General features: G+C 34.0%; 5 protein-coding genes across 6 annotated transcripts; 3 read left to right on the forward strand and 2 right to left on the reverse strand.

The window, feature by feature from the left end:
- The first annotated feature begins 1515 nt into the window (after positions 1-1515).
- LOC129877124 (ras-related protein RABB1c-like) lies at positions 1516-7151 on the forward strand. Of its 2 annotated transcripts, none has more exons than XM_055952603.1 (6): positions 1516-1664; positions 3902-4041; positions 4256-4338; positions 5240-5444; positions 5564-5632; positions 6781-7151. In XM_055952603.1, the coding sequence occupies exons 1-6, from the start codon at positions 1619-1621 to the stop codon at positions 6871-6873; spliced, it is 636 nt and encodes a 211-aa protein (XP_055808578.1). In that variant the 5' UTR covers positions 1516-1618; the 3' UTR covers positions 6874-7151. The 2 variants fall into 2 exon arrangements, with proteins under 2 accessions (XP_055808578.1, XP_055808579.1); XM_055952604.1 differs by lacking the exon at positions 1516-1664 and adding an exon at positions 2296-2432.
- A 1120-nt stretch (positions 7152-8271) lies between these two features.
- On the reverse strand, positions 8272-10864 carry LOC129875876 (chlorophyll a-b binding protein 8, chloroplastic). Its single transcript, XM_055951101.1, has 3 exons — positions 10591-10864; positions 9812-9873; positions 8272-9055 (listed from the first exon to the last, which is right to left on the reverse strand). Exons 1-3 carry the CDS (start codon positions 10732-10734, stop codon positions 8440-8442), a joined length of 822 nt encoding a protein of 273 aa, XP_055807076.1. The 5' UTR covers positions 10735-10864; the 3' UTR covers positions 8272-8439.
- A 1721-nt stretch (positions 10865-12585) lies between these two features.
- LOC129876387 (ultraviolet-B receptor UVR8) lies at positions 12586-15720 on the forward strand. Its single transcript, XM_055951817.1, has 4 exons — positions 12586-12993; positions 14344-14560; positions 14749-15061; positions 15139-15720. Exons 1-4 carry the CDS (start codon positions 12677-12679, stop codon positions 15618-15620), a joined length of 1329 nt encoding a protein of 442 aa, XP_055807792.1. The 5' UTR covers positions 12586-12676; the 3' UTR covers positions 15621-15720.
- On the reverse strand, positions 15610-17337 carry LOC129876388 (uncharacterized). The gene is made up of 4 exons (XM_055951818.1): positions 16975-17337; positions 16300-16336; positions 16005-16126; positions 15610-15923 (listed from the first exon to the last, which is right to left on the reverse strand). Exons 1-4 carry the CDS (start codon positions 17242-17244, stop codon positions 15861-15863), a joined length of 492 nt encoding a protein of 163 aa, XP_055807793.1. The 5' UTR covers positions 17245-17337; the 3' UTR covers positions 15610-15860.
- A 1180-nt stretch (positions 17338-18517) lies between these two features.
- On the forward strand, positions 18518-20583 carry LOC129877429 (CASP-like protein 2A1). The gene is made up of 3 exons (XM_055952926.1): positions 18518-18731; positions 19393-19510; positions 20220-20583. Exons 1-3 carry the CDS (start codon positions 18553-18555, stop codon positions 20484-20486), a joined length of 564 nt encoding a protein of 187 aa, XP_055808901.1. The 5' UTR covers positions 18518-18552; the 3' UTR covers positions 20487-20583.
- The last annotated feature ends 162 nt before the right edge of the window (positions 20584-20745 follow it).

Below are 20745 nucleotides of genomic sequence, written 5' to 3' on the forward strand. Positions count from 1 at the left end.
GCGAATATATGCTAAAAGAAGAATATAAAAATGATCCAATTTGCCCTTGTGTCTTTATGAAAAGGTCTGGATCTGAATTTGTCATAATAGCAGTATATGTTGATGATTTGAATATTATTGGAACTCCAGAAGAACTTTCAAAGGCAGTAAAATCTATGAAAAAAGAGTTTGAAATGAAAGACCTCGGAAAGACAAAATTTTATCTTGGTCTACAAATTGAACATTTTACAAATGAAATATTTGTACATTAGTCAACATATACTGAAAATATTTTAAAGAAATTTTATATGGATAAAACACATCCATTGAGTACCCCAATGGTTGTGAGATCTCTTAATATTAATACAGATCCGTTTCGACCTCATGAAAATGATGAAGAGCTTATTGGTGCTGAAATACCATATCTTAGTGCAATTGGTGCATTAATGTATCTTGCCAACAATTCTAGATCAGATATAGCTTTCTCTGTAAGCTTGTTATCAAGATTTAGTTCTTCTCCAACATGAAGACACTGGAATGGAATTAAGCATATATTCAGATACCTCCAAGGGACCATTGATATGAGATTGTTTTACTCAAATGAATTCACGTCACAATTGATTGGTTACGCAGATGCGGAATATTTGTCTGATCCCCATAAATGTTGATCGCAGACAGACTATTTATTTACATGTGGTGGTACAACTATATCATGGCGTTCAACAAAACAAACTATGGTTGCCACTTCCTCAAATCATGCAGAGATAATAGCCATCTATGAAGCAAGTCGAGAATGTGTTTGGTTAAGATCAATAACTCAATATATTCAAGAAACATGTGTCATTTCTTTGAAAAGAGACGTTCCAACAATATTGTATGAAGACAACGTTGCATGTATAACTCAAGTGAAGGGAGGATACATCAAAGAAGACACAACAAAGTATATTTCACCAATTTTTTTTTAACTTATGATCTTCAAAAAAAGGGTGAAATAGATATTCAATAAATTCGTTCAAATAAAAATTTAGCAGATATGTTTACCAAGGCATTGCTAACTTCAACCTTTGAGAAAATGAGATACAAAATTGAAATGCGTCGTCTTCGAGTTATTAAGTGATGTTTTCATGAGGAGGAGTAAAATATGCATTGTACTCTTTTTTTCTTAGCCAAGGTTTTATCTACTGGATTTTCCTGATAAGGTTTTTAATGAGACAATACTCAAGGCGTATTACCAGATGTGTGTACTTTTTTTTCTTCATTAGGTTTTTTTCCACTGGGTTTTTCCTAGTAAGGTTTTAACGAGGCACAAATTCTATGAATGTTCAAAATAACAATGTATATTATTTCTTGTAAAGTTTTTATTGAGGCACATTACACGTGAACATACAAAAGGAATTGTTACAAATTAACTCTTACTTTTGACTATAAATTATCAAAGTTTAGCAATTGAAAATAGAACATAGACTCTCGGGTATCTCTCAATCCTATCATTCTTTGTTCATTATTTTGCTAAGTTTAATTTATTTTATAAAAAATTACTTGTATAATTATCTTTGTCGTTTTCTCCAGCTCACGTATATTTTTTCAACTTCTCTCTCTATATTCAGATCTCCGTTCCGCCGCCGTATATCGGTAAATCATGTCGTACGCATATCTCTTCAAGTATATTATCATCGGCGATACTGGTAATTTTTTAGTATATTTTTGTTTTTGTTTGATTTGATTTGATTCGATTCGATTCTTCAACTTCCTGTTGTTTTGCTACGAGTTTGAGTTTTTTTTTTGTTATAATTTTGCATGATTTTGAATCTGGTTAATAGTTTTTGCTGTAATTTTGGTTACCGGCGATGCTAATTTGATTGATTTTTTCGTTTTTTCTGCATTTTGATAAATAAGTTGTGTTATTTGGTAAAGGATGATGCTAATCTAGTGTTTTTGTACTTGTTGTGAGTACTGATTCTGGATTTGGATAAAACACTTTCTGAGTTTCTATTGTAGTGATTCTTACTGAAATATATGAGCAATTGAGTATATGCTACTATATAAGTACTAGCATTTTAATCATCTTCTAATTTTTTGCTGGATTTCGTATCTTAGAAGACAAAATCAATTTTGCATGATTTTGAATCTGATTAATAGTTTTTGCTGTAATTTGGGTTAACGGTGATGCTGTTTCTATTTATTTTCACTTCCTATAATTGTTTTATTTAATTTGCATCTGTTTAATAGGTTTGCTGTATTTCGTTGACTGTGATGTTAGCTTAATTCATTTGGTACTTTGTGTAATTATGTACATGATTTTTCATCTGACTAATAGGTTCTGTATAATTTGGTAACCAGCCGTGCTAATTAATGTTTTTGCACTGCTTGTAAGCTGGAAAAGAAATTGAAGGTTCAATTGTAATGGATTCTGTGGCTATAGCGTCTTCTGAAGTACATGAGCGATTGAGAATGTATGCTGCTATTTCAGTCCTGACATTTTTAATCGTCTTCTGTTTTTGTGCTGCATTTCATAACACGTAGCAGACAAATAATATATTCATGTTGCTTCTGCAATCGATCATTTCAAAAAGAACGGATTTTTTGTTGGCCTTATTAGGTTTGCTGGGTACATTATTACCGTGATATCAATGAGAAACTAGAGTTTTGGCATTTTAGCCTGATTGTTACAATATTAACTGTTTACTTGTCATTGAGGTCTATTAAGTTTGTAGCTTGTTTGTAGAAAGTCTTTTTAGTAGGGCAATAAATTGCATCTACAAAGTTCTCGCTCTGCAGTGGCCCAGTTCAATTTTATGGTTTCCAGTGTGAAAATAGCAGTGTTATCAAATGTGAAAAGCGCAAAAAAGCTCTAAGGTCTGTTGGGGCTTTAAGCGCAAAGAAAAATAAAGCGTTGGCTTCAATGAAAAAAGCACAAATACAAACAATCAATCCCCACTTGTTATTCTTTCAAAAAAAAAAAACAAGTCCAAGACCAGTGTTATCAAAAACAAAAAGCGGAAAAAAGCTCTAAGATCCGTTGGGGCATTAAGCGAGGCGAAGTACTCAACACATTTTGAGCCTCGCTTCAAGGCTTAAGCGCGCGTCTGACAACACTGTCCAAGACTAATAATTATAAGCATGAATAACAAATATTTGGACAAAGAAATTGAAAAAAGAACAACAATAACGTGAAGTATTAATTGTTTAATATTGCATCTTTAAGAAACACTCATTGGCAAGAAAAAATATGTCTTAGAGCCTTGATGACGGCACTGAAGCACACATCAAGCGAGGTGAAGTACTCAACACATTTTGGGTGTCGCTTCAGGGCATATGTGCCTTTGACAATTCTTACAAAATAGTCGAGCAGTTTTAGAAATTACCTGCACAGCTTCTTTGGACTCACTGCATAATTTTTTACAAGGATTTGCTAAATGCAAGCCCTCATAGATAATCAATAGAGAGCTGCAAATGCTTTCAAAAAGCAAGAAAGACTTTAGCTTGCGTGGAAGTGACAATACTCGCTCTCTGAATGCTCATGTTCATAAATTCAATGTTTTAAGAGGTGAATTAGACATGATTCTGTGCCTTTATCATGAAGTCAATTACTCAAGAGCATCGCCACCCATTATGACGTTTGACAAAATGTCATGTCAATACATATTCTCTTAGAGACTCGCAAACTCAATGTGATTCTTAACTCTGTACTGTTCATCTGATAGTTATTTTGCTATCATCTATGTTTTATTGCTGTTTCTGGACTCGCAGAATGCCTCTTTTTAGCTTTTGTTGTGCCATGAGTGCCCTTCCCCCTCCCCCCCCCCTTTTGAAAAAGTCATTTCTTACAATTCATTAGATTCTACTGTGTGATGTCCGTGCATATGTTACTTGAAGTCTTGTGGGAGACATCACTTATAAAGATATGATATTCTCTGTACAGGAGTTGGAAAGTCATGTCTACTTTTGCAATTTACGGACAAACGGTTTCAACCAGTCCATGACCTGACCATTGGGGTTGAATTTGGGGCTCGAATGATCACAATCGACAACAAACCTATAAAATTACAGATGTGGGACACAGTTAGTGAGACAAATTTTCTCTTCTGTTTTATCTTAATATGTTATGGAGAATGTCCGAATAAATGCCTACAGAAGTCCATAATTCAGTTTATCATCTTTTTTTAATCATTTGGAGTTTAATCTAAATGGGACCAAGTCCTCCTCCTAGTTTTCATCTCTGGATGTGCTATCGCTAAAGTCTAAAAGCATTTTCTTATGAATGTTCTCGTTTCAGGCTGGTCAAGAATCATTCAGATCCATCACAAGGTCATATTACAGAGGGGCTGCAGGCTCATTACTTGTTTATGATATTACAAGGTAGAACAAATCTTTGTCACTATGGATAAGGGAATTTGACACTTTCATAATGCATGTAACTCTAGGACTAGGAGCCTAGGAGGTGTACTTCTTTATGTGTAATTTAACCTTGGTTAGAGATTCCTGTACAGTAACTTGCTGCCCCAAAGATCTCATTTAAAGTGGCTGCAACTCAAATATATTGTAGTCTTTTAGCTAAACTAATTAAGGAATATCTCATTTTAGTCTTTAACTTATCATAGCGAGCAGTGGCGATTAAGGGGTGTCAAAATATAAAGTAAAAAAATAAATGCTGCTAGCAGGGGTAGAACACACAACCTCAAGCAACTTTTGCAACCCCTTAACCACTACACTAAACCTTCAACTTGTGTTAAGAGGTGTCAATACTTGTATATATATTTGTTAAACCAAATTTTGACCTATATATACAATGTAATTTTCCGACGAAGGGGTGTCGCTTGACACCCCTCGGGCAAGGGTAGCTCCGCCCATGATAGTGAGGACATATCTGATGGTGTTCTGGTCATGATAGCTAATATATTCTGGACTAAGTAGAGGAATAAAAAAGTTTCTAAAAATGATAAGAAAAGTGCAAAAGATGAGCATTGAACTTCCAGAGCAGCATCTCTGTCGGTTAGTGAACTAGAGTACTATAGTTTTCAAGGCGTTTCGGTTCCTAAAATTTGTAATTGACGCATACTCATCATGGTCCAATTGAGACTATATGTGGGAGTAACATTACACATCTGTTTTACAAAGTCTACTTCCATTAGAGAATGCAAACAAAGGTTAAAGTATGGTACAATATGAAATCAGGAGACCTGATTTGCATGTCTATTATATCTGCTCACATTATTTTAGTTGGTCACAAGGTTTTGAATGTTTTCTCCAAAATAAATAGGAGGGAAACATTTAATCACCTTGCTAGTTGGTTGGAAGATGCAAGGCAGCATGCAAATGCAAACATGACCATTATGCTAATCGGAAACAAGTGTGATCTGGCTCATAGAAGGGCTGTAAGCACAGAAGAAGGTGAGCAGTTTGCCAAGGAAAATGGCTTGATATTTATGGAGGCCTCTGCTAAAACAGCTCAGAATGTTGAAGAGGTAAGGAATTTTTCTGATTTGACAGGCCTTTTGAGGTTTTAAGTCCAACCATGGAAGTTCTTTCTATTCAAATTTAAATTTTGGTTCTTTAAGGATGATCTATTTTCTGCATTATTCAGGCTTTCATCAGAACAGCCTCAACAATCTATAAGAAAATACAGGATGGAGTGTTTGATGTATCAAATGAGGTATGCCACACCTTGATCACTGAATTTGAGTATGCTCAATAAGTTTTGTAATGGTCATGATTAGTGGATGTTGTTACCTCTCTGAGAGGAATTACTTTTGCAATTGTCTATTTATACCTAAAAGAAAAGGCACCTCTTTAAGAGTAATATGCAAAATAAATGAGAAAAACTGTGATTGGCTTCCAATTTAGTCTACACATCATAGTTGGTTCATTCTGATCATGTTACCAATTGTTGTTATTGTAACCAAGAAATCCCTAAGGGCCAGCTGGCACATGGTTCAGAACTCGGTGGATAATGAGCCCACCCTCTATCCTTCTCCATTTAAGTACCAAACCTTGTTGTTACCAAATTTTATTATCTCATTAGTTTAAAGAACATATCGTTAAGTCTGGAGGATTTTCCCTTTCATGAATATTGGAGGATTCTATCCAAAACTAATCTGGTAACTTGCGAACATTTCACATGAAACGAGGTCAATCATCTGGGGACACCCTTTTCCATTGCATGGTGGGTCTGGTTCAAGGGCACATATGTTCTGGCTATGTGCAGCTTATTGCTGCTATTACAGCTTCCGCAATCCCATTTATTTCTAAAATTTTCATGAAATTTAAAAGGAAATATCCAGTCCCAGATGAGCCCAGATCACATTATATCATTAAAAGTTCACACAATAATGCGAGCACTCTTTCATTCATCCAACTTTTGATTGCCCTTACAAATAATTTAGACGAAGAGTAGATGTTAAATTGGTGCTTGATTAAGAACCAGGTTCTTCTAGCACATACCACTTAGATGTGACATGCTATATTAGAATGTTAAAGGAAATTGATTTGATGGAAGATTAAGGATGTGATAAAGTTTACTAACCATAACAAAGAACACTACTTGTGCTTGATTGAAATTAATCTGCATTCTTGTACTCTTAAGTAGCTCTTAGGATCGAATCTATGATATGGACAAATGGGCATATCTTGGTCCTTGTTTAATGATCAGTTTGGTACTGACGACAACCATTGATGACCGAATTCTTTGCTTTAAGAATAAATAAACAGAGGTTGCCTGCTTTCTAAATGTTTTTTTGCCAATGAGAGTATTTGATTTTCATCGTGTATAATTCTCCTGTCTACTTGTATATTTTTCTGCAGTCCTATGGAATAAAAGTTGGATATGGAGGCATTCCTGGACCATCAGGTGGAAGAGATGGAGCTTCTTCTCAAGGAGGGGGTTGTTGCAGTTGAAATTTGAAAATCATTCTTCAAACTTGATCCTGTTCTCATCATCTATATGCCAGCCGTCATCACGGGTCTTTCCTTCTTATCTTTCGGAGGTCTCTTTGATTTGTTTTAATGATTTTATCTGTGCAAAAATAAGCAAAAAACAGTAAATAGTGGACAGTCCATCTTTGTGTGCCCCCGTGTATAATAGTTGACATTACAAACTGTGAATAGAATTCCTTATACCTTGTGTGCTTGTGTGAATGAGAAATATTGAACTACACTTTCCCGCCCTTCTCCAAGTCTTTGGTGTCAATTTTCTTCTTGTACAATATCTTAACACAAGGTACAGGCAACACGATCGTTGCCAGATTTATTGGTACAAAATAACCGCATCTGATCTATGGGAAAAGATACCTAATGTTAGATGTTTGAGAATGAAGAAAAAGTAAGACTACATTTATTGTTGTAGTAACTTCACACCTTCAACTAATTCAAGCAATTTAGTCAGTAGGAAAGTCATATCAGTGAATATTGATTCGTCCTTTCATACAAAGAAAGGGATGGCTCTCCTATTAAGTTTTACTATTTTACTTCATTATATTCTGGAAACTTGATGAGATGGTCAATAATCAAGACATCCACTTCTCTTGTTCTATTTTATGTTTCTCGATGTATATTGTTCAGCTAGTTTAGCTTTCCATTCGGTTCGATGCAGAACAACAATAGTATTCAGTCACTGTCTTAACTTTAATAAGAGAATCTAAACAATACAAAGATGTCATATAACCATGAATCAGTGAGGTTTGAGGTGTCAACTAAAAAACAATTTCATTTGAATTCTTCCTGTGAATGAATCGTATCAACTAAACCCTTTCAAAATCATGTAAGTAAACAAAACGTTATTTGTCTTGCTTATTTGTGCTTTTAATTACTGCTACAATGCTATATGGATTCAATACCCAGGAAATTCCCACTCTGGATTTGTGAATGTTTAGCAACAATAATAACTATGCTTCAGTCCCAAGCTAATTGATCGACTATATGAATCTTCACTAATCATTTTGTTATTTATCAACAATAGCATATCAAAAGAGTCAATAAGAAGCCTTGAAACTGTTTTTGCTCTTTACTGTCTGGCTTTCTGCTGAAAAATCTTTATGTTCAGTGATGTAGGATTCTGTTTTTTTGTCTAATACTGTTTTTCATTCGAAATTTCTTTCATCAATGCAACTGATATATGATTTCAGACTACCTCAGGGGTGGTGGTGGGATGAATATGATCCCTCTACCCTTAACTAGATATCTTGAGTTCAAGCTCTAGTAGGGAGTATTTTCCTCCTTTAATAGATCTTAGGTAACACGAATCTGAATTAGTCGGATCAGTGAGTACCGAATACTAGATGATTTCTGCAGGACTCATTGCTAAAAACTCTAAAAATATATATCAAGCCTTTAAAATCACATGTCCCTTGTTTTAGCATTACAGATGACATGAAAAATATTAATCTGCACATAATGTTACATTACACATAAGAGAAGGGAGGGGGGAGATTTGGAAGAAAAGAGTGGATTGCTTTGCTACTTAGTTTAGTGGAACTTGAGACTGGTCAAGACATTGTTGTTTACTGGATCAGCCAAATGATCAAGAAGGTTTTGGTATGGTCCAACACCAGTGACCAATGCTTGAATAAAATATCCCAAAATAGCCAGCATAGCAAGTCTTCCATTCTTAATTTCCTTGAGTTTCAACTCCTTCATGGACTTCTCATCTTTTCCAAATCCAAGTGGGTTGAACAATGGGCCACCAGGGTATGCTGGATCACCTGACCCACCCAATCCCTTTTCAAGGCCCAAGAAGTATTGTTTCCCCATTGAACCAGGCTTGGCCCAATCTTGGAATCTCCTGTGCTCAGCAAAGCCCATGAGTGCCATCTCAAGGACAAACAATGTGTAGTTGTCAGCCCAATAGTTGTATGTTCCTGCTGGTGGGATTACACCAGTTTGGAACCATGCAAGTGCTGTTTCTTGTGGGATGAGGCCAGCTTTTCCAAGAATCTCTGGTGCTATTGACCCTACTGCTCCTAACATGGCGAACCGCCCGTTGATGACCTCGCCATACGCTAGCCATTTCGGCTCGATGAAACCTCCTGTGCCCTCGGGGTCCGAGAGTCCCAAGGGATCAAAACCATAGTCACCAGGAAGACTGTGGAACAACATACAATTTTTCAATAAGTAGACTTAAAGATAGCGTCTTAGGTTGAATTCAAGTTATATAGATACGTTATAAATAAATGCCATATGATCTATGCAATGTAAGTGTTATTGTGCGTCAACTTAACCTTCTTTATACTGTCGGTGTACATAATAGACTGTATATGTGCACCATGAACTTTTATACTGTACATGCAATTCAATTGATTATAGCAAGTTCTTAATCCATTTTCCAGGATACTATATTAGTCTTGATTTGGAGCACAACCTATATTTGTTGTAAATCAACTTATTCTTATTTACACGATCAGTGCACAAAACATAGACTCGTGTTGATTATCGTATATGTGCACCATGAGTTTTTATATTATACGTGCAATTCAGTTGAATATAGCAAATTATTGATCTATTTTCCCAATTGATATATTAGGCTTGATATAGAACTATCTATATTTATTGTAACTCAACTTAACCTTCTTTACACTGTCAGTGCACAAAACATAGATTCTTGTCGATTACCGTATATGTGCACCAGAAGTTTTTATATTATGTGTGCAATTCAATTGATTATAGCAAGTTATTAATTGATTTTACATGTTACTATATCAGGTTTGAGATGGACCTCTGCCTAGATTTGTTGCAAGTTGATTTAATTCTTTTTATAACACTGTCAGTGCACATAACATAAACTCGACAAGGCGCTATTGAAAGAGCTAGATTAAGTCACACCAAGTGTTATAGATCTTACCTGCCATCCAAGTATGAAAGGCTTTGCTTGGATGCAAACCAGAGTTGCCTATTTGCTCCTTGCTGTAAAACAGAATTAAGTGAATGACTTGTGTAGTTTTAAAGTTTTCATTAATTATTTTGTACAAATATGTATAGTTTTAAACTTTTCATTAAAGAGTCCGAACAACTTAGACGATAACAACTTACACACAAAATTCAAGATTTACTTATGTTTCACCACACTTCCATATTTAGAACTACAAGTCCCAAGTTTTTTTTTTGATATGTACTCAAAAAAATTCTTTCTTAAACTTTGTATATAGTCAAATATCGTTATATAAAATGAAATAGAATGTTAAACATTGATATTATATTTTATATATCAAAAAATCTCAACCATTACTTTAATTTAACACTATTACTTCTATTTCTAGTTAAACATCTTCCTATAAGATGAAAAGAGACATATAAGAATCGTTTGGTTACTAGGATTAAAACCATGGTATTATCTATCTATGTTGTTACTCTTCATAAATGTCAAAAAGGCTGCGTGTCGAATTCTTCAAAAAGTAGTGCATATAAAGAGGATCCGACACAAGTATGATATATTATTAGAAAAGTCCAAGCAAAGTAGTTATCTATCCTCATCATATAGAATGTGGGATAATTATATTACCGAACTATGTTACTCAGACTCTTAAAAAATGTCAACGACTCGAGTACTATTTATAGCAAGTGTACACAATATTTTGTAAGAGTTCAAGCAACATAACGACCCGAATATGGAGAGAAAAATACCTTTACTGGTGGAGTGGAAGCAGCCCTTACAACAAAAGAAGCTTTTCTATTAACAGATTGTGAATTTCTTGATCCAAGAATTTGTCTTGCAGCCTCAGCTGAAGTGCTAATTGATGATGAAGAAATCAATGCTTGAGTTGCCATAGTTTTTCTTCTCTATTTTTGTTTTGTTTTTGTTTTTTTGGATGCTATGGAAATGAAGAATAATAAACACTTAGCTCCACAAGAATAAATTAAATACAAAAGGTGGCAAATAAGGTGACAAAGTATTTTGTGGGGGCTAGGTGAAAAGAATGAAATTGTGGTGGATATAACAAGTTGTGAATATTGAAGATAAAGTTGTGATCTTGTTGACAAATGATAGAAGAACACGTGGATTCATTAAATCAGATAAGAGATATTATATTCCTATAGTCACAAATGAAATCTCAAGATACTCTTGTTTAGTATTGCCACCTGCCTTCTCCTAGATTTACTAGTGTATATAGTTTTTTTTTTTTTTTAACATAGACAAGATTTTGAATTTTGAATTTGAAGTTTGTGATTTTTATAATAACTTTAAGTTAATACCGTATACAATATGAAGATAGTATGTCTGTTACGTATTTATCTTAGGGAAAAGAATACTTGTACCATAAAAAAGAAAACTATTTATAAGCAGCTAGCTACCCTCTTACTTTCATACTTTCTTTGTATTTACCTGCTAATTCACTTTTGCTATTTGATAGAATATATACACACACATATACTTTGATGGTATCAAAGAAAAGTAGAGAACATTACTCAGTTACTCCTTAATATCGTTAGAATATATATATATATAACAGATAATGTTTCAGTGAAAAAACTATTCAATTACTGCTTGATACCATCAAAATATATAGATACCATTAGAGTATATATATACTCCGATGATATCAAGGATGAATAAGCGATGGTTTAGTGAATAGAATAAGGGAGCAAGCGGGTAAATAGTTTAGATTGTGGATCCAACTCGAGTAAATAGGTTGGGTTGGATTTAATTTGGGTAAATATTTTGCCTAATAAATCTAATTTGTATAGTTTTCCTTTTATCTTAATGTAGAATCTAGTAATGTAAATGAACCTATAAACTTTAAATTTTGATTATGCTTTTTAACAGTAAAATAATAATTGACTTCGCAACTATATAGTATTTATTTAGCAATATACGTGCTATTTAAAATTTAACTTCCCTAATGCTTTTTAAGAAATTAACACATACAATATAGTGATTTTAATGATGTTTTACTCATATGTGTTGAGTAAATTATGGGGCCTATTAAAATTTGACCATAATTTCTATCAAATATTATTTTTTTTGGATGATTGCCAGAATTTTCTTATCCTTCAAGCGTGCAATTTCTGTATTGAGGCTATTTTACTAAAATTTTTCATTAATGGGGTCAAATTTTAAATGGGGACAAGTAAGGGCTTGTCTCGAATCGAAAAAAATTATTGATTTATTGATAATAAATTATTAGTTTAGTAATTTCGATAGCGATTTTGATTTTTTTTTATTATTGGATTATCGATTTTTAATAGTTCGAGGTTTTTTTAATGGATTAACGATAATCCGATTGTTGATTAATAAATTCTATTATACCATTCAGTATATAAAGTTCTTGACTTAGGGTTTGGATTTATACTTTTATTTCTGTTTGTCTCAAACTCTCGGTTATTTTATAATGTGTCAGTATTTGCTTTTGAACAAGATACAATCTGTCAATTTATGTGCATGGTTCAATTGATTTGTCACTTTATTTCTAAATGATTTTTCAATGATTTTTTTTGTGTCAAATTTTAACAATTAAATCGATAACGATCAATAATTATTAAATCGATAATCAATAAATTAATATTTTAATAATTCTATAACAATTTAACATACGTACAAATTATCAATTGATAAGATTGAAAGCCAAGCCGAACCGAACCTACCTATATACAAGCCTACACCAAAGATCCTATTTATGCAAATCACGTGTGATCCGACCCGATTTGTGATCCGTAACGCTTGAACACTTGAAGGATCCAACGACCACTTTACAATCCGGTCGAACCAGAAATGATGCTGCGGTTACTGAACCACGGGAGAATTCAGTCGAGTCGCCTCTCCCGCCGATGGATGAGCAGCGGCGGTTATAGCAAAACAACGGTGATGAGCTTTGGTGACGGAAGCCACGGTGCTTTGGGCCTTCCGGCGTCCATCATTGGTATGGGCTTAGACGCCTACGAGCCCACTACTATACCGGGTCTCCCGCCGGACGTCGTTACCATCGCCGCCGGACACTTCCATTCCCTCGCCGTTACTTCCGAGGGCCATGTTTGGGCTTGGGGACGTAACAATGAAGGCCAACTTGGCCGTGATCCTCTTTCTCCTAGGTGAGCTATTGGTCAAAAACACACAAAATTCCAATTTTTTGAGGTTTACATCTAAACTATAAGATGTGCGAGTTTTCTAATTGAACTATAACCGATTATTTATTGAAACACAGATTAACTATTAGCTGTTTTTCCGATTTGAAATATCACTGTTATTCAGGTAGGAAAAGGAAATAATTGATAAGCCGTTGGTGATAGTTCATATAAGAAACTCACACACATAATAGTTCAGGTATGAAGCTCGAAAAATTAATTGTGGCTTACTGATTAGTAACTGTGTTTAATTGTGGCTTGATAGAGAAAATTGGCAGTGTTTATGTGTCAATATGCTTGCTTTCTATGTCTATTAGCAGTACAGGTTAGTAAGAGGTCTGCTGTATGTGGAATACTCTGTATCTATTCAGCTTTATTCGAGGCGTGTGCCTGCAAATTGGTATTGAGAAGGATTCATTATAGTTGAGCAATTATTAAGTCGGTCATCATCCTACTGTAACCCTCTTCAAAGAAAGTAGCTTTTAGATTTAATCTGGCAATTTCATGTTTATGTCATTGCAAGGAACTGTGAAGAGGTTGTTTGTGCTGAAGATTCGTATATCTGTAATGCACTTGTGCCATTTCCTTGCTTATGTATATTTTTTAGTCCACATCCATGTTTCTACCCTCATTGATAAGGAAATGTAACAGATGAAAGACAGCTCCAGAAGAAGACTATACTCTTGAGGCCATTAACTTGCTTTTGCTTCTTGAGGAGACTGGAAAACTCTGGTGATTTGGGTGTTTCTTATATAAATGATTAGCATTCCAAGAAAAGCTTAATCTGTCCAAAGCATGATCCTCACAATCTGATGTATGAAAACCATTAAGTTCCTTCGAATTCTGGTAACAGAACATTGTAACAGCAGTAGACAAGTTGTTTGGTCAACCAGACAACCTCAGCCTAGCTCCGTAGGTTCACAGTAGCTTAAAGACTGTTGCCATGATAATGCCGACAGTAGCAGATTTCTTTACTGCTGTGGAATAAGAGCTATTTCTCTTAATATCTAAAGTTTTTGTGACATCCTAGCTTATCTCTATTTGTTTGTGTGTATAACTCTTTTCATATATGTGAATTAGGAAGGTCCTAGAATTGGCTTCTCGACTGTGTTAGCTATCTTGGTACTAATGGTAGGAAACTAAACCTCTTCTTCTCTATATGCTGGGTATACTATTGTTTTCCAAAGAATCTCATGTATTTCCTTCTGTGTCCTGTTTTCACCCTGTCTTGCTTTTCTTCTTTTACTTAGGGTTGGGTTGGGGTTATAGGGTGTTTGTATTACTTACATGGAAATCTTTTTTGCTGAGCTTGTTCAGAGAAACGTGGAATGAACCAAAAAGAGTAGAAGGACTAAACAAAGTGAGAGTTCAAGCAGCATTTGCATCAGGTGTTATTTCTGCCGCCATAGGAGATGATGGATCTCTGTGGGTTTGGGGAAGTTCTAAGCGTGGGCAGCTTGGTCTTGGCAAAGGAATCACCAAGGCTGCGATACCTTCCATGGTTGAAACACTTTCTGGAGAAGAGATAGTTAAGGTGGTCATCCAATTATCCTTAAGGTAGAATAAGTTTTACTTGTTAAAAAAATAAGTTTAACTGAGAACATATAAAAGATATGATGCTGAACAACAATTATAACCAAGTAGATGGTGAATATTATTCAACTGTTCAAAAGTTATTTTTTGTAGGTGTAGACTTCTTGTCAATTCGTTTTGGGTTGGCAGGTTTCATTAGGTTGGGGACATGCTCTTGCGCTAGCTAAGAATGGGAATATGTTTGGCTGGGGATACTATGCAGATGGTAGAATCGGTAAGATAGGAAGAGAATTGGAGATCTCTCCACTGGAATCAAATAGTACTAAATTAAGATCAACGGAAGAATTTTCTGCGATTGAAGCTGCTGAGAAGTTAGTCATGGAAGCTATCGAGAAGGAAAAGGATATGCCTATAATATGGGAGCCCAGTTCAATTGAGGAGCTACACGAGTTAAAAGTTGCAGATGTAGCTTGCGGACATGATCATTCTCTAGTCCTTTGCTGTAAGTCACATTTACTAATGTATACTTGAAATGTGCATGAATGCATGTTGATGGTCGTTTCTATCTTCTTACTTTAGGTGATGGGACACTGTTTAGTGGCGGAAGCAATGTGTATGGCCAGTTAGGAAGAACGGAAAACGACTTGGGAATGCAACCAGTTAATATACACTTCCATCCTCTCTCTGTAGCTTCAGGTTTAGGGCATTCATTTGCAGTTTGCAACGATCCTTCATCAGAACCAACAGATGCAACAAGTGTTGTATCATGGGGATGGAACCAAAGTTCTCAACTTGGGAGGGATGGTCCAAACAACATTCCTCAGGTTGTTGAAGGTCTGGTTGGCGAATCACCTGTTTCTGTATCAGGAGGACGGGCACATTCCCTTGCTCTCACAGCAAAGAAAGAGTTATGGGCTTGGGGCTGCGGGAGAAACGGAAGGCTTGGATTAGGCAGCTCTGCTGATGAAGCAGAACCGATATTCGTTGAATATTTAGAAGGTTCTGAAGTTATTCAAGCTGTTGCTGGACTGGATCATAGTCTTGTTCTAGTTACTGAATAAATCTTCCTTTGATTTTTTATTTTTAAAATACCATCAAGAAATAAAGAACCACTAATGTTTGGGAACTTGTTCTCAACTATTAGTACCTTTTGGCTTTGAATGACAAAAAAAGTATGATCCTACAAAACGAGGCACTCGTCTCATGATCCCTTGGACAGGTTGATGAGCTTTTGGACCATTCAATCTGTAATAGCTCGTCTTTAGTGTCTTTGAACGAACTGAAAGGCCTCTCTTCAACTCTCAAAAGTTTGCAGGGCTATCATCTAATTGTTTCTCATCTTCTATATCCACCTCCAAGATTTCCTAAAGAGAAAAAAAATAGTTACAGAAATGAACACCATTTTCTTAAGGAAATTAACTCTAAATTTTTCACTATATACTTACAGGAATTCTTTGCTTCAAGTAATTACCAAGTCTTGCTACAACAGTAGAACGTTTATGCCAAAACTTGCCACTTAATCTAAGTTTCACATAAGGTCCATCCACTTCTGCTAGTTCTGCTTTCCCTGTATAACATTTTATTTCCTCTTGTTCAGTCGAGGGTGTATCGGAAACAACCTCTCTACTTCGTAAAGATAAAAGATAGGGAAAAGAGTTGTGTACATCTCACTCCCTCAAGACCCCACTTGTTAATACATGAAAATAAAAAAAGAGACTTATTTATTTGATGAGAAATTACCTGTTATCCCAACTGAAGTATCAAAAAGTTGTGCCAACTGCAGAATCCAAACAATAAAACAAATGAATAAGAAGATTGATAAATCCCAGACTCAAGAACTGTATATGTATTGACATTTTATTAAGTTTTTACATATATATCTATACTCCGTATCAGTATTTATGAGTTCAGATGAATCCGTAGCTAAAAGGATGGCACACCCGAGTTTGACTCTTGTCGTGGACAAGAACATGATATTTAAGTGTGACAGACAAAAGGGTAATGACGAATTCAAAATTTGAACTTTATGTACTCGAGTTCGAAATACTACTACAACCAACTTGATTTACTGGATAGAAATATATCATTTGTAGTCCTATATTAGATTTTTTAACACATACTAAATCTGAGTCTAAATTACTGAATTCACGTGAACCTATAAATTTCTTTTTGTTTCCAACTCAGTGTGGGGAGTCTCTCTAACAAAGACGACTTTATACCTGACAGGTATCGCTTGAACTAAAAATATTTGATTTAAGGATGAAGAAGTACTTATTATTCCATCACAAATCTTTATTTCTGAATGAACCCATACCACCTATTATTCATCGAATTTCAAACTGTACCACATAATGATAAAATATTTCTCAATTATTAAAAGAAAATATTGAAAAAAACAAAACACTAATGATATACCTCAGCCTTTGCATCTTCTAAGACTTGGATAATGTTGTCTTCAGTCAAATCAAGAGGTGAAATTGAAGCTGATATTCTAAACAAAAATATATTCCTTCTTTTTCTAATTCTTGATGATGATAATCTTAGATTTTTTACACTTGTTATGCCTCCATTTTTTAATTTTGAGGCACACACAACATTTTGGAAATTTGGTACCAATAAAGAAGAAGCAAAGGTGGTGAATTTAGGAGTTGATGAAGATGATAAATGTTGAAGTTGTAGTGCCATTTTTTCTCTTTTTTTTTTGGAGTTGTTGTTATCCTTTCTTTTTTCTTGAAGAGGGAATTTGTGGCTAGTAGCTAATTGACTCAAGAAAAGGACTTTTTTTCCAAAAATAAATAAATAAATAAATCCATTGTCTTTGTTTAGATATAAGTGCTCTTTTACTTCTTTTTTTTCGATTAAACGGTGTATCATAAACTATTCTTTCTATTGTATTAATAAATGAGTAAAGTTTGTATATATTTTATTTTAAAAAAAAATTATTTATGAAATTATACTGAATATTTTATTTTGAACGTTATAAGGGATGGTCTTGAATTTTTTAAATCCATTTCAAAAGATCTAAAAAATTTAAAATAAATAAACAAAAAAGGTCACTTATTCAGAAGAGAAAAAAGTGAGCTAAAAAGGTGAGCGGAGGAATATCTTAGAGGCATTTTTAGCCCTTTTCTTTCTTATAATATGATCTTCACTTTGAGAAATTGTTGGGCAATTTTTTTATTGCTCCATTGGGCATAATTAGTTTGTCTATATGGTTAAAGTTGACAACATTTCAATTAGTTAGAGACGATGAACCTATTCAATTACTCACAAATCACAAATGTTATCTCATAAACAAAAATCATATTTGTTGCTTAATTAATTATTCATAATTCAATACACGTTTAAATTTCAACAGAGGCCATTTTATCGTTGACAAGTCAATACAAATTTAAATTTTAATAGAGACACAAAAAATTATGTAAAGTCTTTCCAATCGATCGAACTTTAGTGGACAAAACTAAATGGTATATGTATATGTTTTTGAAACATAACATGTATCTCATAAATTTATCAAAGAATATGCAAGTTAATTCAAACATCAATATTATTATAAAACTATGTAATTTCTTCCCATTCATTCAAATTTTGGTGACAAAATTATCCTAATATGAAAATAACAAATATTTCAATAAATCAGTTGAAGTACGTGCACTTAGACACCGCCATATATATATATATATAAAATCTCTATGTACTCCATAATCAAATTATTATGAGATCTAAAGGCAAACAGGCTCATGTTGCCAGTATGAAAAGAAGTATATTATTTTTTCTCTATATCATGTTGTCCATAATGCATATTTATCAAGGTGTTTTAATATTTTGCATAGAAATGTGTGGAAAGCTTTAAATTGCATTAAATTGCCAAAACTACCCAACTTCTCATCTAAAATTTCATTAATAAGTAGTGACCATCACTCCAACCTTCCCTCTCACTTCAATTTCTTTTCTTCATTTTCCACAATATCTTATAGGCCAAGAGTGTCAATTATGGGGGATTTGACACAAAAAAATGTTGTGGAAAATGAAAATAATGGAAGCAACATAGGTGAGATAATGTTGAGATTGTTACCTATAGTATTATGTGTAGTGGCACTTGTCATAATGCTAAAGGATTCACAAACCAATGACTTTGGTTCACTTTCTTACTCTGATCTTGGAACTTTTAGGTAATTATATTTCTCTTGATCAGTTTAAGTTTTATGCATTGACGATATAAAAAACGTTTTATCGTTTTGTCTTTCACATAAAAGTCTTTTTGTCTTTATTCTTCTTACTCCTGACTAATCAAATATCATTCTAGCTATGTCTTGTCAGTATCAACAACGAGAAAGAAACAACCCTAACTTAACTACCTTTTCGAAACAGAATAATCTTATAAGAAAAGTTGTTATATAAATCGATTTTTTTCTTCCGAAAAGAGATGTTTATTAAATAATAAAAGCGGAGCTATTCTATAACTTTAAAAACACACAAAAGAATCATGCAACACAACTTATTTATGCAGTTAGCTAGATCATCATAAGATATATAGATAAATCTCTATGATAAGCATTAAACACAAATTTGATAAGGGTGGAGCACTAGAAATCGTGCATTTTGTAAAAACGTCCAAATGATGAACGTAGAAACTACATTCAAAGATCTTTAATTCGACCCTATATTACTTCCAATGAAGATCATATACTTATTATAACAACGTTCGACATACAAACGATGTTTTATATTTTCATTATCATACTTTAATGCCTTTAAACTTAACGAATTTTTCGAAATCGTTATATCTAAGTTAATATTACTGGTGAAAATATTATTGAATGTGTGGTGCAGGTACTTAGTACATGCAAATGGAATTTGTGCAGCTTATTCTCTTCTATCAGCTATAGTTGCAGCTCTTCCTCATCCTACAACATTGCCTAGAGCTTGGACATTCTTCCTCCTCGACCAGGTTATTAATTTTCCCATTTATTCCAAAGCGTGTCGATAAACATGCCAAAATTTAGTTGGTTATTTGTGTAAAGATCCCTAAAAAATTAATCGATATAATAAAGTAAGAAGGGATAGGGCCCCTACTGAAACATAAAGTACTAAAGACTCTTATGACGTCGACGAAATGATAGGTGATGATAACCGCTCATAATAAGTGAAATTAGTAATTAAAAAGTAATTATCAAAGACAACTTATACTATAATAGGTTAATTACAGACAAAGCTCTCAACGAATCTTCCGTGCTTATTAAATAATTATTTTAATAGGTGTCATAAAATCACGGATGATACTTATCTTGAACCAAAGGAAATAGTATGTGTAAAAATGGTATAATACATAAACAAACAAAGTAAATACTCAACTTTGAGCAAGCACATCTAGACACTCTAAATCGTCTTTTATTGTGTCATTTGAACATTCCAAGTGAAAAATTGATCATCTAGGCACATTCAAATCAACTTCGGGTGTCCACAAGACATATTAGGGAAGAGTTGAAGTGTTTAGTTGTCAGTTGAAACCAAATTGAGGTCATGTCTAGATTTGCACTCTCAAACTTGGACATGCTTATTTGTCAGCTGAGGCCAAATTTGAGTTCGCTCATTGTATTATGCCTTGCATAAAAGTATAAATTCTTTTTTTCTGAATAGCTGAAAATTTTACTTTGTAGATTTTGACGTACATAATGTTGGCTGCTGGAGCTGCATCAACAGAAGTGATGTATTTGGCATATAAAGGGGATACTGATGTTACATGGAGTGAAACTTGTGGTTCTTTTGGAGGTTTTTGCAAAAAGGCAACTGCATCTGTGTCCATTACATTCATTGTTAGCCTTTGTTATGTTGGGATTTCTTTGCTTTCATCTTACAGACTTTTTAGCAAATATGATGCACCAATTGGACACTACAATAAGAAAGGAAGCATAGAGATAAGCTAATTATTGAGATGAAATGGTATGATGTCAAATGTTTTCGAGATTTGAGCACTAGTTTTTTTTTGGTTTTGTTATGTAATAAACATTATTTTCTCTGTTTCATTTTATATGATGATATTTGCTTGTTAAATCTATGCTACAAATATTTTACAAACTATTCTCTTCCTCTCACTATAATTGCCATTTTAACTCATTTTCACGTCCATAACAAAAAATACAATATATAATTTTCTAAGTTACCCCTAAAAAGACGAGGCAACTC

The sequence above is a fragment of the Solanum dulcamara genome, chromosome 12 (genome assembly GCF_947179165.1).
Source record: "Solanum dulcamara chromosome 12, daSolDulc1.2, whole genome shotgun sequence".
Classification (NCBI taxonomy): domain Eukaryota; kingdom Viridiplantae; phylum Streptophyta; class Magnoliopsida; order Solanales; family Solanaceae; genus Solanum; species Solanum dulcamara.

Excerpts from the sequence above, each read along its gene's own strand:
- LOC129877124 (XM_055952603.1), top strand. The coding sequence starts at position 1,619 with ATGTCGTACGCATATCTCTTCAAGTATATTATCATCGGCGATACTG. Across the intron at positions 4,042-4,255 it reads AATTACAGATGTGGGACACA|GCTGGTCAAGAATCATTCAG; the intron begins GTTAGTGAGACA and ends TTCTCGTTTCAG. Across the intron at positions 4,339-5,239 it reads CTTGTTTATGATATTACAAG|GAGGGAAACATTTAATCACC; the intron begins GTAGAACAAATC and ends CAAAATAAATAG.
- LOC129875876 (XM_055951101.1), bottom strand. The coding sequence starts at position 10,734 with ATGGCAACTCAAGCATTGATTTCTTCATCATCAATTAGCACTTCAGCT. Across the intron at positions 9,874-10,590 it reads CTTCCACTCCACCAGTAAAG|CAAGGAGCAAATAGGCAACT; the intron begins GTATTTTTCTCT and ends TCTGTTTTACAG. Across the intron at positions 9,056-9,811 it reads CTTTCATACTTGGATGGCAG|TCTTCCTGGTGACTATGGTT; the intron begins GTAAGATCTATA and ends GTTGTTCCACAG.
- LOC129876387 (XM_055951817.1), top strand. The coding sequence starts at position 12,677 with ATGATGCTGCGGTTACTGAACCACGGGAGAATTCAGTCGAGTCGCCTC. Across the intron at positions 14,561-14,748 it reads CTGGAGAAGAGATAGTTAAG|GTTTCATTAGGTTGGGGACA; the intron begins GTGGTCATCCAA and ends TTGGGTTGGCAG. Across the intron at positions 15,062-15,138 it reads TCATTCTCTAGTCCTTTGCT|GTGATGGGACACTGTTTAGT; the intron begins GTAAGTCACATT and ends TTCTTACTTTAG.
- LOC129876388 (XM_055951818.1), bottom strand. The coding sequence starts at position 17,244 with ATGGCACTACAACTTCAACATTTATCATCTTCATCAACTCCTAAATTC. Across the intron at positions 16,337-16,974 it reads TAGAAGATGCAAAGGCTGAG|TTGGCACAACTTTTTGATAC; the intron begins GTATATCATTAG and ends TGGATTCTGCAG. Across the intron at positions 16,127-16,299 it reads TACTTCAGTTGGGATAACAG|GGAAAGCAGAACTAGCAGAA; the intron begins GTAATTTCTCAT and ends AATGTTATACAG.
- LOC129877429 (XM_055952926.1), top strand. The coding sequence starts at position 18,553 with ATGGGGGATTTGACACAAAAAAATGTTGTGGAAAATGAAAATAATGGA. Across the intron at positions 18,732-19,392 it reads TCTGATCTTGGAACTTTTAG|GTACTTAGTACATGCAAATG; the intron begins GTAATTATATTT and ends TGTGTGGTGCAG. Across the intron at positions 19,511-20,219 it reads CATTCTTCCTCCTCGACCAG|ATTTTGACGTACATAATGTT; the intron begins GTTATTAATTTT and ends TTTACTTTGTAG.